Source organism: Carya illinoinensis, chromosome 14, assembly GCF_018687715.1.
Source record: "Carya illinoinensis cultivar Pawnee chromosome 14, C.illinoinensisPawnee_v1, whole genome shotgun sequence".
NCBI classification, from domain to species: Eukaryota; Viridiplantae; Streptophyta; class Magnoliopsida; order Fagales; family Juglandaceae; genus Carya; species Carya illinoinensis.
Window position 1 is genome coordinate 2,516,953 of NC_056765.1, and position 17,356 is coordinate 2,534,308.

General features: G+C 35.8%; 1 protein-coding gene across 1 annotated transcript; it reads left to right on the plus strand.

Annotated features, from left to right (window-relative positions):
- Positions 1-11,889: 11,889 nt before the first annotated feature.
- Positions 11,890-14,423, plus strand: LOC122294876 (UPF0481 protein At3g47200-like). Its single transcript, XM_043103860.1, has 2 exons — positions 11,890-12,088; positions 12,663-14,423. Exon 2 carries the CDS (start codon positions 12,694-12,696, stop codon positions 14,170-14,172), a length of 1,479 nt encoding a protein of 492 aa, XP_042959794.1. The 5' UTR covers positions 11,890-12,088; positions 12,663-12,693; the 3' UTR covers positions 14,173-14,423.
- Positions 14,424-17,356: the final 2,933 nt, after the last annotated feature.

Consider the following 17,356-nt stretch of genomic DNA (forward strand, 5'->3'; position numbering starts at 1 on the left):
TTGAAACAAAAATTATCAGATGGAAAAGAACAGATTACTCGATTTCATTCAGGATGCTGGAATCCTGCTCAAAAGAATTACAGTACTATTAAAAAAGAAATTTTAGCTATTGTATTATGCATTTCTAAATTTCAAGATGATCTTTTGAATCAAAAGTTTTTACTTAGAATTGATTGCAAATCAGCCAAGGAAGTTTTAGTAAAAGATGTTAAAAACTTGGCTGCTAAACAAATTTTTGCAAGATGGCAAGCTATTTTAAGTATTTTTGATTTTGATATTGAGCATATTAAAGGAGATTCTAATTCTCTTCCTGATTTTCTATCCCGAGAATTCTTACAGGGAAAATCATGTCTTCCTCAAAGTCCAGAGTGAAAACCAAATCCTCCTATGCCAAATCACCTTCTCCTCCTTATCCTTCACCCTGTCCTTCCGTCACACCAAAACCCTATACAGTACTAGGGACATTACCACAAAACATTAGGCCATCCTATAATCCATTTTCACCATTATCCTCTTCAAAATTACCCACATACTCAAAAGCTGTTTCTTCTACTAGTTCTTCTCCTTCTCAAATTATTAATCCTCCACCTTTATCTCAGCCCTCTGTAACTCCTATTATCTTTAAATCCCATTGGCATCCAGTCTTTCCTATTGAATCAGAATTACAGCATCTATCTGAACCTCAAAAATTACTTGACGCTTTTCTATTACCAGATTGGCATTATGTTCCCCAGAACATTACCAAGACTCAGAACTTTTATGAATTTATTTTAGTAGACACTGATTCTATTATTATCTCTGAAATCCCTTGCTCTTTACAATCTCAACCTTCTCCACCTGCAACTCCGATCATTGCATTCCACAAAGTTACTATTAAACAGGTTCTTACCTTAGAACAGTGGGGAAAAAGCCCGTACTTGACGAGAAGATTTTCTCAGCCATATGATCCTCCTTATTTCGATTACTACGATTATCAACAAGCATGGAACAAAACGTTCTTACGACAGAATAAGAATTTGCGCCATTCCTGGTTTCTCCATTTTGATAAATTACAGGAAATTAAGACTCTACCGCGATGGTTCCTATTATGGTGGAATCAATTTGGACCAGAATCTCTCATTCTTCCTCCACCTCTCCAGGAGAGTCTTCAGGCTTTCACATTACAGAATGATTGTCCACCTTCATTATCACACTGTTCACCACTTCTCCTTTTCTTTCTTAAAACAAAATTAAATTGGATCATGAAGTGGGAATATGTCATCAAACCTCATCCTTCTCTCAAAAATATTATGTTCTTGGCCCGCCAAGTCTCTGTAAAATGGTGGGAAAAGTATAATTATGATCATGTTGTAAAAATGTTCTCAAAAATTACCAAGGCTCCTGAGGTTCTTGTTCAGAGAAGCAGATTCCAAGCTCAATTAGCAACAATTACCAATAAAAAAGACTTGAAAAAATTAGCAGAAGCAATGTCACAAGTATCAGACAGTGATGAAGAAGAAGACCATCAAGTCAGATTATCTCCAGCACAGCAGACAACATCATCGCCACTACAGCAGGCCTCTCCATCCCAACAGGCCTCTCATTCTCATGACAACTCACCATATTATCCCTCACAGATGATGGATTCTCAAGATCCGTATGAATTGGAACTGGCAAATTATGACCCTCAGATTATGTAATTCCAAAAGATTATCGTCCTTTTCTTCCATTATCAGAACACTGTTTAAGATGCTCGTCACTGTTCAAGATGCCCGTCAGTCAAGAATCATCCAGCTGTCTAGTTACTGTTTAGCCGCCCATGTTTAATAAATGTAGCCGCCTATTTACTGTGTATGAGTCACTGTACATGTCAGTAATATTATTGTAAGGTACTGTTTTGGAGTCTATAAATAGGCAGTTTGTAAGTGAGGAAAGGCATTCAGAAATTCTCATCTGAAGCCAATCCTAGTCCCTCGTCACTCTCAAAACTTCTCTCTTGTAAACTCCTTTCCATGTCTCCTGCCTTTCAAACTTCTGAGAATTAATCTCCTTGTAAGTATTATGTTTTCAATAAAATTGAGTTTATCTTATTTTGATCTTTACTTTTATTCATGCCTTTACTTCCTGCACTTCATTTATTTGTTTATATTCTATAATCTATTAATATATCTATTATATTAGCTATTATATATATATATCCTGGTATACGTAGTTGGTATCAGAGCCAACGGTTATTATATATATATATAGTTATTATTATATTTATTTTATTTTATTATATATATATATAGTTATTATTATATATATACTATATATATATATAGTATACTATTATATATATATATTAGTAATATGCTAATACTATTAGTCTATTAGTAATAATACTATAACTAATAAATATATATAATAATAACTATACTATAACTAATAACTATATATAATAATAGTAATAGTGATAACTATATATGTAACTATATGTAATAGTAATACTAATAACTAATACTATTAATCTATTAGTACTAATAACTATACTAGTATTAATAACTAATAACTATACTAGTATTAATAACTATAACTAATAACTATATGTAATGATAGTAATACTATATGTAATACTATATTAAATAATAGTAATACTCTTATTACTAATACTCTATGTAGTTATGGTGATTTAATACTAACATATTATATATTAAGCTAACTATATTAATACTATTATAAATTTACAAATATATGATATATTATAATTTATTCTATAACTTTTATAATATGTTAATACATTATATACATATATTTTTGATCGGTTATACTAGTACTATATATTATAGTTAATAGTTATACATTAAAGAATATAGTAATACATTGATACTAAATATATATAGTTATAGACTTATAATGATTTAGTTATTATGAATTTATGATTAGTATAACTATATAATTGTATTGGTATTAGACTATTAATAATTCAATTTGGCTATATTATATTAGTAATATTAGTTATGTTGAATCAATTAGTTAGTATAACTATATTCTACATCATTAATATTAATATAAATATTAGTATTAGTTATAACTATATAGCCTATATTAGAATTGAGTTTTAGAGTATATAATAGACTAATAGTATTAGTACAACTATATAAGTATATTGTATAGCTATATATTAGTTTTAATTATAGTGATTAGTATAATTATATAATAGTAGACTATTAGTATAACTATATATTAGTATTAGTTACTATTATGGTGATTTAGTATATTATAATTTATATATTATATTTATACTATAACTCTTATAATATATTAATATATACTAGTACTATATATTATAGTTATATATTAAATAATATAATAATACATTCATACTAAATATATATAGTTATATTTCTAGTGATTTAGTTATTAACTTATTATGATTAGTATAACTACCCAAATTATAATAGTATTAGACCATTAATATAGCTATATATTAGTAATATTAGTTATGGTAAATCAATGCTTTAGTATAACTATATAAGTATTAACTATAATGATTTTTATATATTCATTAAATATAAGTATAGTGATATTTAAATTATATTAATTAAAGTGATAAATATATTATATAGCTATACATAGTATTAATTATAGTGATTAGTATAACTATATAAATTATATAATAGTATATTAGTATTAATAGTAGACTATTAGTATAGGTCACTATAGCTATTGTTGAAGTATTAGTTATAGTGATTTAGTATAACTATATTAGTATAACTATAGTCTATATTAGACTATTAATATTTTTTTATACCATATATAATTATATAATTAATAATTTAATTATATACAACTATTATATCAATAATATATATAAATAATATATATATTTTTTTTATTTCTATTCGGTCCGGTCCGGTCCGGTCCGGGGTGAAAAACTCCCGGACCGGGACCGGACCGAATCTTTTCGGTCCCTTTAAAATGGGACCGGACCGGACCGGACCGAATTGGGTCCGGTCCGGTCCGGTCCAAACAGTGCCGGTCCGGTCAGTTTTGCCGGTCCGGACCGGCCGATGCTCACCCCTACACGCCACACTTGGTTTTATCCTCTTCGAACTAAAGCAAAAACCTATGAGTATTTTGTTAAGTTCAAGACTCTTGTAGAAACTCAATTCTCATGTAAAATCAAAAAGTTGCAAACTAATGGAGGAGGGGAGTATAATTCACTTCAATTTCAATCCTTTTTGACCCAAATTGGCATTATGCATCGTAAATCTTGCCCCCACACCTCACAAAAAAATGGATTGGCTGAAAGAAAACTCCATCATATCCTTGAAACAGGCCTCACTCTTCTTGCCTATTCAAGCCTTTCAAACACCTATTGGGTTGATGCCTTCCTCGCCTCTGTTTACATCATCAACAGGTTGCCTACTGCTGTTCTTACCCACAAATCCCTGTATGAAAAACTCTTCAAAATGGTGCCTAATTATTCTGTATTCAGGGTCTTTGGTTGTAAATGTTTCCCTTTACTTCGACCTTACACCACTCACAAGTTAGAATATCAGTCCAAAATCTGTATTTTTCTTGGCTATAGTCCTGCTGGCTATCATTGTCTTGATCCATTTTCAAGTAGAGTTTATCTCTCTAGACATGTCATTTCTGATGAAAGATCCTTTCCCCTTTCCAGCAAAGGAACATGCTATACTGCAACTGCCATCCAAGATTAATGCTGCTACTGATCATCCTTTTCAACTCTCTGTAAGTTTTCCTCCTGCTAATACCGTTACCATTGCTTCTGAAAATTCTAGCACTGCATTACCTATCTCTCATTACATCCATAACTCTCAGTCTTTGAGTCCCTCATTGTCTCTTGACCCTTCCCCACCTTACTCAGCCCCTACAGATGCTACTTTTGACCCATTACCACATCCTGTTAGCAATTCTACTCCTCACTTATCTGAATTAGCAGTTGAGGTCTCAATTTCCCATCCAATGCAAACTAGGTCACGTACTGGTTCTCTTCAACCCAAATCATTCCTAGATTTCCAGCTTTATTACTCCACTAGATATCCTCTTCTTGCCTTACAAGCTCAATCTTCACCAGTTGAACCTACTTGTTTCTCCAAGGCCATTGCTGATCCATGCTTTGGAAAGATGCCATGTCTCAAGAGTTTGCTGCTCTTCTCTCCAATGACACATGGACACGTTGTCCAAGACCACCCCATCAAAATGTTATTAGAAATAAGTGGGTTTACAGAATCAAACAGCACTCTGATGGGTCCATAGATAGGTTCAATGCACGCTTAGTTACTAAGGACTTTGAGCAACAACTTGGCATTGACTACACAGATACGTTTAGTCTAGTTGTTAAAGCATCTACCATTCGCATTGTGTTGGCCCTAGCAGTACATTTTCATTGGCCCATTAGACAACTTGATGTGTCTAATGCTTTCCTACATGGAACCTTAATGGAAGAAGTGTTCATGGAACAACCTCAAGGGTTTGTTGATGCTCAACACCCAGATTATGTTTGCAAACTTCATAAAGTAATCTATGGTTTAAAACAGGCCCCAAGAGCCTGGTTTCACTGCTTGTCTTCCTCATTACTTGATCTCGGGTTCATAGCATCCTTGGTTGACACCTCCTTGTTTGTCTTTATTCAAGGGGAAATCAAGGTCTTCATGCTCATATATGTGGATGACATCATTGTCACTGGTACTCATAACTCTGTTATTTCCTCTCTGATTTCTCAGTTGCAGCAAAGGTTTCCTCTCAAGGACTTGGGGTCACTTAGCTACTCCCTTGGCGTTCAGGCCACAGGATCAGCTACTGGCTTGCACCTCTATCAATCTAAATACATTCACGATCTTTTGCATCGTACTCGCATGATTGGAGCCAAACCAACTAGCTCTCCTTGCCCTTCTAGTTCCAAGCTATCCAAATATGATGGGGATGTGCTTCCTGACCCATCTGAATATCATCAAGTTGTTGGATCCTTGCAATATTGCACGTTGACACAACCCAACATTGCCTTTTCAGTTAACCAACTCTGTCAACATATGCATTGCCCCTCAACTACCCATTGGTCAGCTGTTAAACGTGTTCTAAGGTACCTAAAAAGCTCTAATGATCATGGTCTCTTTTACTCTCCTGGCAGCCTTCATCTTCAAGCCTTTTGTGACTCTGATTGGACAGGGAATCCGGATGACTGTCGTTCTACCTCTGGATTTGGTATTTTTCTTGGCAACTCTTTAGTCTCTTGGAGTGCCAAGAAGTAGGTGGTGGTGTCTCGGTCCAGCACAGAAGCTGAGTACCGAGGTATGGCCATCACCACTACTGAATTGTTCTGGCTTCGCATGCTTTTTAAGGATCTTCATATCCCTCTCATATAGCCACCTATACTTTGGTGTGACAATGTTAGTGCCCTTGCCCTTGCCTCTAATTCGGTGTTTCATGCACGCACTAAACACATAGAGGTCGACTATCACTTTATCCGTGAAAAAGTATTGAATGGTGACATTCTTCTCAAGTTTATTTCGACTAATGATCAATTGGCTGATATTTTCACTAAGGGTCTCTCCTCTGCTAGATTCTCTCTTCTCAAGTCCAAGCTCTTGGTTCAACCTCTTCCCATTCGCTTGTGGGAGGATGTTAAAGTATCTACTACAACCACATCAGATCCCTCAAGCTCTAGCTCTACAGATTGTGCACATAATGAGTGTCCAAGAAGTACCATTACCAATATGGCAAGAGCACCTCTTCAAGATCATGACAGCAAGCCTCCAGATAGCAAGCCTTGCAAATATGAAAGCTCACACTTAAGGCAAATCTTTGCAAGAATCATGGATCCTACAAAATCTGCTATATAACTCTGTAATCTCATTGATTCAGCAAATCAATCTTATTTATGTTAATTGTATCATTTGCTTCCTTGTACAGAAAATAATGTGCATCTCTCAAGAGTGTATCTTTTGATTCTTTTATTGACTTGTACAAACTATATAATGAATATACAATATACTGGTTTGGTGAGTTAGCCAAAACCATTTTTCTATGATTTTGTTCATGGCATCAGAGCTGTATTCAGCTCACGCTTATACATCCTGCTTCAATGGCTTCTCCAAATACTACTTCTGCTGCTCCTTAAAAAGTCCAGGTAAGCAGAGTTCTTATAAAAGAAAGGACTGAGGTTGATTTTATGAAATATGCATGATATGTTTTGAAAAGAAATGTGAAAACAACCACAACCATGTATTCTGCATTACTCATGAAACTCTATATAAAAAGGAAGTATTTTCTGTCATGATTGATATAGACATGAGTTTATTTTTGAAATTCTATTTTTGAACTGTGAAAAAATGAAGCGAATATTAAAACTAAAAATTTGTTCATGTGATGCGAAAATATTCTGACTATGTTTTTGAATATGTGAATGATCTAAATCTGTTTAGTGCTTTGTTTTGATATGATGTGCCATCTGAAAACCTTTGGCATGATTTTCTGATTCTGTATCTCTACCTTATTTTGCTATGTTCCTAATTTGTTTCTATTAAGGTCTAGCCATGGGTAATAATAGTGATATGCGACCCAACCACGAGTGATAATAGTAGCATACGATCTAGCCATGGCATACGGCCTCACCACAGGTATAATGGTAGTTTACAACCTTATCCCTTAAACATGGTATGTATCTATCCTTATGTGATGCTCTGATATGATATGAAGATAATGTCTCAGATTATGATGTGCCAAAGGACTTTTGAATAAGATTGTTTCTGAAAGTTACACTTTGATATTTTGATACATGTTTTAATTCTGCATTTTAAGAGCAAATGTTCTGATTTTTGCATTCTTAAGGTAAATGTTTTATTCTGCATTTTGAACTCTATCAATACTCATGTTTACATGTTAGTAGATGTTCTCTATTTATTGAGTTATTAATAATTTACCTCTTATCTTCACAATATTTTTTAGATAATTTTGATACTTTGGCTGGGAGTCAAGAGTAAGAAGTGTTAACAAGGTTTGATGGTTGTAGATGAATAAGTGTCAAATGGTACAAGTATTTATTGGGGAGTCTTATTTAATAGATTTATTATTTTATTTATTTTGGTGTTTTGAGTCATGGATATTTTTTAGTCTTTGTGGAGATTTCAATTTATTTTATTGAAGTATTTCTTTGGTATCTTGCTGGAAGAACATATATATATGATTGGAATAAATGAATTTATAATTTATTCGGAATTTAATTATTTTATAGAGATGATCTTAAGTGACAGGGGCTAACTCTCTAGACCTTCGGGACCAGGGCATTATGATTGGTATCAGAGCTAGGTTTGAGATTCTGAAGACTATAACATATGAGGTTTTGGATATCTGTGGGTTTAGGAAGTAACTTCATATTTGAGATGTAGAAATTTGAAGATTAAGAGATGATTATGTGGATATTTAATGTTTGAGATTCAGCAAGCTCTATTGGTTGAGTTTTGGAAATCTAAGATTTAGAGATTTTGCATACTTTAAATATGATTTTGGGGATCTGAGGACTTAAATTTTGTAGATGGTAATAAATGAATTTTCATGACATTTCGGATTTTATATCCGGTAGACTTACCTTGTGGACTATAGAAAATGATTTTTGATAAGGTTTAAGATTTAGATTTTGAAGGTGTACATAAGCATGATTGAAAGCCGGATTTGAGGTTCTATAGGCTTTAATAGATATGGTTTTGGATTTCTGCGGACTTTATTAAATAATTTCAAATTTAATGTTGAATTCTATGTACATCAAAAGATAATTCTTTTGATGTTTAAGTTTGAGAGTCTGCAAACATCAATAGAGGGGTTTTGGATTTTGAGGACTTAAGGAAATAATTTTCAGATTTAATGTTTCGGAGACATCGAGAGATTTTTTTTTTTTTTTTAATGAGATCTAAATTTTAGAATTTTACATCATTAAGAAAAGATTTTGTATAAGGTTCAAGGTTTTAGTTAGGTTCTGTGTATTTTAGCTTATGAGGATATAGATCTTGTAGACTTCAAGAAATGACTTTTATGAGATTGATGGTTTCGAATGCTGCAAACTTTAAGAAGTATTGTCGATAAGATTTTAGGATTTGAATTTTGTAGACATCAAGAAATATCTCCTTTGAGATTTTAGATCCTATAGGCTTTAATAATGAGTTGGATGAAATTTAAGGCTCTAGATTTTGCAGACCTTAAGCTAAAATTATTTTAATATTTAAGGTGATAGACTTTGCAGATTTTTAAGCAATTGATTAATATTATTATCGAATTAGGGGTTATAGGTTCAATAGGTTTTAAGAAATGGTTATTTCATATTTAAGATTATTGATTGCAGTTTGAGAATGAAAGAGAGCATGTGAGACTATAGCGTGTGTGTGGATTTGCGAGATCGAATCACACTATTTTCCCCTTTTTATATAAGATGCCTAAGCAATTTAATAAAGCAAAGTAAAGAAATAAAGGCGAGAGTAAGAGTACAACTTTATTTTTTAATAATGGACAAGATATCTCTTTATTATTAAGGTTAAAATAAATAATAAAAAAATTCATTTTTTCTCATAAACTTAAACTTTTAGAATAAGTGGTGATTATACATGGTATTAGAATAGAGATCTTGAGTTCGAATTCTGACTCTATATTCTACCTTATTTAATTAAACATTTCACGCGTTAGGTTACGCTCATTGATCGAGAGAGAGTCTGGCCCACACGTGAGAGGGAGTATTAAGATATAAAATAAATAATAAAATATACATATTTCTATCAATTTAAACTTTTGGAATAAATGCTGACTTCACATTTATAAGTTTCTTATATCTAAAAAAATATTGGCAAGCAAATCTTGAAATTAGTCGACGAGGTGTACTTACGAATGCGTGGGACAGCAAATTAAGTAGCGTTTTGAGGAATCTGATTAATGAAACTAAAGAAGGGGGATATCGAAATTAAAGAATTATGTTTTAAAAAATATCATCTATTATCATTTTAATTATTATTTAATTTCCTTTGTGACATCAAATTATTGGAAGATGATAAAGTAAAACTTAATAAACATTTTTCTAATAATTTAATATATTAAGGGATGATGATAGGATGATGATTCATATATAACACTTATCTTATCATGTTCATCATGCATGCAATTAATATATAGCACTTCTCTTATATATGTTCATCATACAACAGGCATGTGTGGCTTATCATGAGAGATCAGAGATCGATCAGTTGTTAATTGCATGCCATATATCTCGTGAGGCCATGCATATAAATCAACCTGAAATTTTTTATTGCAAACCAAAAAGGAAGAGAGAAAGACTGAAGCAAGCAGGTAGCAGAACAATGAAATTTTTACCTTGCATGTTGATATTCATCAAGGAAGTATCACTTGTAACCTGAGATGTATAAGAAAAAGAGAAGATCAAAGTATGTGAATTTGTGACATGCAGTGACGATGAGGAATTAAGCTGTGTTCGGTTAATTTAGCCGAGAAAAAGTGTAGAAAAAAGGCTGTCATGATGTTCTGTGCTTGTTTTGCTTGTGTTTGTGTGATCTTCAGAGAGAAGCTAGCGGGAGATCAGAGATGTCGCATTCTATTTACATATATATATATATATATATAAACACGATCCAGTAGTGAAAGGAGGACGCAGATACATGCAATATATAATATTATCAATCAATTATGATCAGAAAGCGGCCGCGGGGACCTGCTCGCTAGCTAGCTAGCTCATTCCGTCCTGGCTGTGGCATTTAAGATCAGGCGCTCGATCGATCTCAGGCGTACAAGCATTCCTTTCGAGCATGATTTGACGGGGTTGATCTACTCTACCTCTGCATATCTCTGTTTTTTAATTTTTAATTTTTAATTTTTTTGAGAAATTATTGATTTTCACCTCCTATTATCACAGTTCCTATTTTTTCCGATTTGCATATATATATACACACACACACATATTCCTATCAATTCTACAAATTATCCAAATTTGTTATTTAATTATGATGCATATTATAAATCATGTGGTAGCAGTTCAAGGTAGAAATCACGCATATTATATATTCCTCTTGAAGTGAACCCGATTAAGTGAATTTTTATTTTTTAAAAAACAAAAACTATCGGAGTTTACAGTCAACTTGAACTCCGAACTCCGACTCCTATTAGGATAATAACTTTGACTCTTATTCCGATTTCTAATAACTCTAACTCTATCGGAGTCGAACTGCTGTCAAAACTCAGAAGGAGTCAGAGTGGGTGGAGTTTTTGCCCACACCTATGGTCATGAGGATAATGTAGGTAATATTTACGCTGTTAGAAACCCATTAGATAGAACTCACCCTTGAAAACCGGCTTGTAAGGGAAGGGTGCCTAGGGACTTATAAACCGCCAATTAATCTCATACTTAGTTAATATGGGATCATAACAACCACCACGCTTCGCTCCTGACGTCCATGACGGTCCCAGCACTCACATGGCCGAGCTAGTTGTGAGCTAGGTCTTTCCTAGCCTTGAATGAATACTGCCATGCTGGCATCATCCCCCATGCCGCATAATTGCAACTGTCGCAACATGGCCCATACATGAGGTGTCTCTGATACTATATGTTATAAACCCACTAGGTGTAGAACTCATTATTGAAAACCAACTTGCAAGGAAATGGTGCATAGGGACTTATAAACCACCAACCAATCACATACTTAGTTGACGTGGGATCATAACACACTAACTTACAAAATAAGCTAGTGTGGGATCATATATTCTTTTCAAAAAAGATCAAAAGCTCTCGTTTTGTGTGGGAGATCGAATCACACTTTTTTCCCCTTTTTAATTAACTAATTAGATGCTTACGCAATTTAATACAGCAAAGTAAAGAAATAAAGGCGAAAATGAGAGTACAGCTTTGTTGCTATATATATAAACACGATCGAACACGATCGAGTAGTGCAAGGAGGATGCAGATCAATGCATTATATAATATTATCAATCAATGATCAGAAAGCGGCCGCGGGGAGTTGCTTACTAGCTAGCTCATTACGTCCTGGCTGCAGCATTTAAGATCAGGCTCTCGATCGATCTCAGGCGTACAAGCATTCCCGAGCATGATTTGAAGGTGTTGATCTATTCTACCTCTGCAGACTGCAACTCTTAACACTTTTTGTTTTTTTTGGTTGAGAAATTATTGATTTTCACCTCCTATTATTACAGTTCTTATTTTTTCCGATTTGCGCGAGCGCGCGCACATATATATATATATATATATATTCCTATCAATTCTAAATTTTATCAAAATTTGTTATTTAATTATGATGCATATTATAAATGATCACGTGGTAGTAGTTAATTCAAGGCATATAGGAAAGTATAAATTTCTTGCCAATAATTTGTAGAAATTAAGTGTAGCTTTAATAAATAAGACGTGGCACGGCTGCAATGTTTCATACATTGATTAATGTTTTATTATATGGAACTACTGCATTTTACAGGTAAATTTTAGGAAACTCTAAGTATTACATGCATGATCAGTTCGTACTATTGATAGAGGTACAAAATTATATAATCTAGCACTAGTCTAAAGAAATATAATAACTAAAAAAAGTATTACAAGAATCAATTAAATTGGCTAGCTATATATATATATATATATCTTCAAAAGATTGTGATCTATTGATCTGTCACTCATGTAGGAAAAAGGAAGTAGTTGGACGTGAGATTAAAATGGCTGAGGCCCCTTCTATACAGTTGAGCGAGGCTGCTGTTGTACAGATTGATATAGAGGGCGCTGCTGCTTTTGTAGAGAAGGCAGAGGATGCTACTCATGATGAAGAGATGGAAGAGCTTACTGCTTCGCTCTTTGACACCGAACCCTTGAGGCCTCACAAGTGGCCCGAGCTTTGCATCTACAGGGTCCCCAAAGAACTCCGAGTTTTCAGGGACAGAGAAATTAAACAATACACTCCAAGGCTAGTTTCAATAGGCCCCTTTCACCACGGCAACCAAGAACTGCAGGAAATGGAGAAAGTGAAACTCAAATATTTCAAGGAATTCTGTTATCGGACTAGGAACGCCAAGCATACTCTTGTAAAGTTCGCTGCAGATAAAAGATGCGAAGTCGAGAGATCGTATTCAGAAATGTTTGACATCGATCATGATAAGTTCTTGAGAATTATCCTACTGGATGCTGTCTTCATCGTGGAGCTCTTCTGGAGGTTCTCTAACTCTCAAACTCATGTTCATGGAAACGATTCGATTTTGAGTAAACCATGGCTGATACATGCTATAAGGCTTGACTTCCTATTACTCGAGAATCAGCTCCCATATTCTTTTCTCGACGAATTCTTCCCAAATTTTGGTAATTTTTGTCCTTCTACCTTTCTTGAGCTTGCCTGTAAGTTCTTTTGCTTGAAATTTAAGGGCGAGATTCCAATGGAATTGAAGGAAGTAAAACATTTCACTGATTTGCTGCGAACATTTCACATTCTTCCGATCCTAAAAGCTGAGAGTAATGATTGTAGTGAAAGGCCTAGTACTGGCCGTGAACGGACTAAAGCTCTGAACAGTGCAAAAAAGCTGGATGAGGCAGGAGTGCATTTCAAGGCGATAGTTTCAAAAGAAGTAGGCTTACCCAGCATAGAATTCCGGAAGATGAAGGGCATGGAAAACTGTCCGTGCTTCAATTTCTCGTGGCTTTTGAATTGCTTCCCTTGCCTCAAACGCCTTTCAATTTTGGAGCGTACGCAGCCATGCCTGGAAATCCCACAATTGGAGATAACAACCGGAACTGAAATTTTTTTCCGAAACCTAATTGCCCTGGAGCTGTGCCATTATCCATCGGAATCTCATAATTACTTCTGTCATTACATTTGCCTGTTGGATTTTCTCATCAGCACTGAAAGAGACGTGGAACTACTTGTTGACAAAAGTGTTATCATCAACCGTCTAGGTAGTAATGCAGCAGTGGTGACTCTAATTAAGGGACTGGATTCGCCGATTGTCACTATTAATAATTCCTGTTACAAAGACAGCATCCGTCGAATGAATCAGCACTGTAAGAACCCTTGGAATCGGGTCGTGGCAACCATGTCAAGGGTGTATTTCCCTGATATTTGGAGAGGTACTGCAACTGTGCTTGGACTTATTATCCTGGGTTTCACTTTCTGGAATTTTATTCGGCCTTTTGTACTGTGGAAGCATTAACATCGGCCTTTTGTACTTTGGAAGCATTAACATCGGCGGTGTAATGTTTGTTCAACTGCTTTGCTTTTAGTTGCTGAGTTCCCCGGCATCTTTACAGGTTCTACCTATATATATTTTTGTTGCACGTTTGGGTGCTTTTTATTAGCATCCATAGGTGAGTATCTGTTCAAAGACTGTCTGTACTCCTGCAGAATTCTATGCTATATATGCTGTATACGCCGAATGATCATATTATCTGTATGTTTTTTTTAAAGAGGTATGTGGTGCTAATTTCATTAAGGAAAACACTATAGACACAAAGAAATTCCATTAAAAGATCCCACATACTAATTAATATCACACTACCAGTAGGCCACGTCTCCCCCCCACCCCCCAACCCCCCTCTTTTTTTTTTTTTTTTAATCCCCATGATCTCTGTGGCTCTCCCTCTCCCTCTCCCTGCGCTTGCCATCGCGATCAGGGATCACCTTAGGGTGGACAAAAGCCGCCAGAGGTCCAAGTAGCACTGTCGGCAGGGACATGGGAGCGTGTTGTCACGACTAGCACAGTTAGGGTGTGGTCGCGATGAGCTTGCGTGGCTGGGGTGGTCATGGCTTGCGACCAACGGCAGTCGTCCGTTGACTTGGGTGGTCAGGAACCATCTCAAAGGGGGCATACATTACCGGTGAGGGAAATGGAGACGGAAAGGGGAGGAGGGGAGAGTCGAGGTCGCGGTCGTGGCGAGGCTAGGCGGTCGCGGTTTGCGTGGCCAATTACCGTCGTTTGGTGTTGGGAGAACCACCCCAAGGGGGCAGATATTGCCAATGAGGGAAAGGGTGAGGGAATGGGAGGAGGGGAGAGGCATCGAGAGTGGGGGGGGAGAAAAAGAGAAAAAAAAGAAAAGAAAAAGAGACGTGGCACCCTACCATCATTGTGTGAAATTTTTTTGTCAGATTTCTTTGTGTCTCTAGCAACTCTCTTTTATTAATAAGCCTAACTTTCAACTTCAAAATATTTTTGAAATATTTGGCCTGGGCTTTCTCTCTAATACTATTGGCAAGACTTGATACGCCTGGTCCTCAAGCCTTGGAGTACCCAGAACATGGGCCGACCCAATGAAAGGGGAAAATATTCTCTTCCAGATCCATATATATATATATAATTAGAATTTCTGATTATGAAATATTATTTGACTACACAGTTTAGATCTTTCAATGAGTTCATATAATTCTATTTTATATACCGACCTTCTAAGTTCTCACAGTTTATCAGAAAACGATCTGTTTTAATTATTATTTGAACTTGAGGGTCTGAGGATATGCTAGAGATATGATCAACACATAGCGCGAGTTATATAGCATTAATTAATGTTGCTCATTTAGACTCACATTAACATCGGCGGTGTAATGTTTGTTCAACTGCTTTGCTTTTAGTTGCTGAGTTCCCTGGCATCTTTACAAGTTCTACCTATATATTCGTGTTGCAAGTTTGAGTGCTTTTTATTAGCATCCATATGTGGTGTCGGTTGAAAGACTGTCTGTACTCCTACAAAATTCTATGCTATGTTGTATACGCCGAATGACCATATTATCTGTATGTTTTTATTAAAGAGGTATGTGGTGCTAATTTCATTAAGGAAAACACTATTGACACAAAGAAATTCCATTAAAAGATCCCACATACTAATTAATATCGCGCACTACCAGTAGGCCACGTCTCCCCCCCAACCCCCCCCCCCTTTTTTTATCCCCTTGATCTCTGTGCCTCTCCCTCCCCCCCTCCCCGCGCCTACCATGGTGATCAAGGATCACCTTAGGGTAAACAAAAGCCGCCAGAGGTCCAAGTAGCACTGCCGGCAGGTACATGGGAGCGTGTTGTCACTGCTGGCACGGTTAGGGTGTGGTCGTGGTGAGCTTACGTGGCTGGGGTGACGTGGCTTGCGACCAACGGCAGTCATCCGTTGACTTGGGTGGTCGGGAACCACCTCAAAGGGGGCATACATCTCCGGCGAGGGAAATGGAGAGGGAATGGGGAGGAGGGGAGAGTTACGGTCGCAGTCGTGGTCATGGCAAGGCTAGGCAGTTGCGGCTTGCGTGGTCAACTACCGTTGTTCGGTGTCTGGAGAACCACCCCAGGGGGGCAGATATTGCCAATGAGGGAAAGGGTGAGGGAATGGGAGGAGGGGAGAGGCACATAGAGGGGGGGTGAAAAAAGAAAAAGAGACGTGGCACCCTACCATCATTGTGTGAAATTTGTTTGTGAGATTTCTTTGTGTCTCTAGCAACTCTCTTTTATTAATAAGCCTCACTTTCAACTTCAAAATATTTTCGAAATATTTGGCCTAGGCTTTCTCTCTACTAATGTGGGCCAAACTTGGTACGCCTGGCCCTCAAGCCTTGGAGTACCCAGAACATGGGCCCAGCCCAATGAGAGGGGAAAATATTCTCTTCCAGATCCATATATATATATATATAATTAGAATTTATGATTATGAAATATTATTTGATTGCACAGTTTAGATCTTTCGATGAGTTCATATAATTCTATTTTATATACCAAGCTTCTAAGTTATCACAGTTTATCAAAAAATGATCTGTTTTAATTATTATTTGAACTTGAGGGTCTGAGGATATGCTAGAGATATGATCAACACATAGTGCAAGTTATAAGGCATTAAGTAATGTTGCTCATTCAGACTCACATTAAATCCTCAAATTAGGACAAAAAATTTAAAGGGAGCTTCAATGCATCCTTATTCTATACACTATTAATTTATTATAAGAATAATAAAACTAGGAGAAATGATAATTAGAGTCGTGGAATATGCAAGCGCACGCAAGTTTTTTGAAAAATTAAGCAAATATGAAATCTACATGATAAAAAAACTAATGCTTCAAAAGTAGACCCCACTCTTTTTTAAAAAAATTACAAGACCCTTATACACACTACAACTGTATCTAGCATTAGGACTGTTCAGCCGACCCTGAATCTGATTTTTCTACGTTCTGGCCCAGATTAAATCTAGGCCGTAATCCGGATTGCAAAACCCGAACCTATGTAGTCCGGGTACGGATTCAAAATCCAGGTACCGGATTAGGATTAAAAATGCGGTACCTGGTTTCCATTAATTCCCCCCTAAATCTCTCTCTCTCTCTCTCTCTCTCTCTCTCTCTCTCTCTCTCTCTCTCTCTCTCATCTAAGATTC

What these genes read in the sequence shown, in the direction of transcription:
- LOC122294876 (XM_043103860.1), top strand. Translation starts at nt 12,694, where the DNA reads ATGGCTGAGGCCCCTTCTATACAGTTGAGCGAGGCTGCTGTTGTACAG.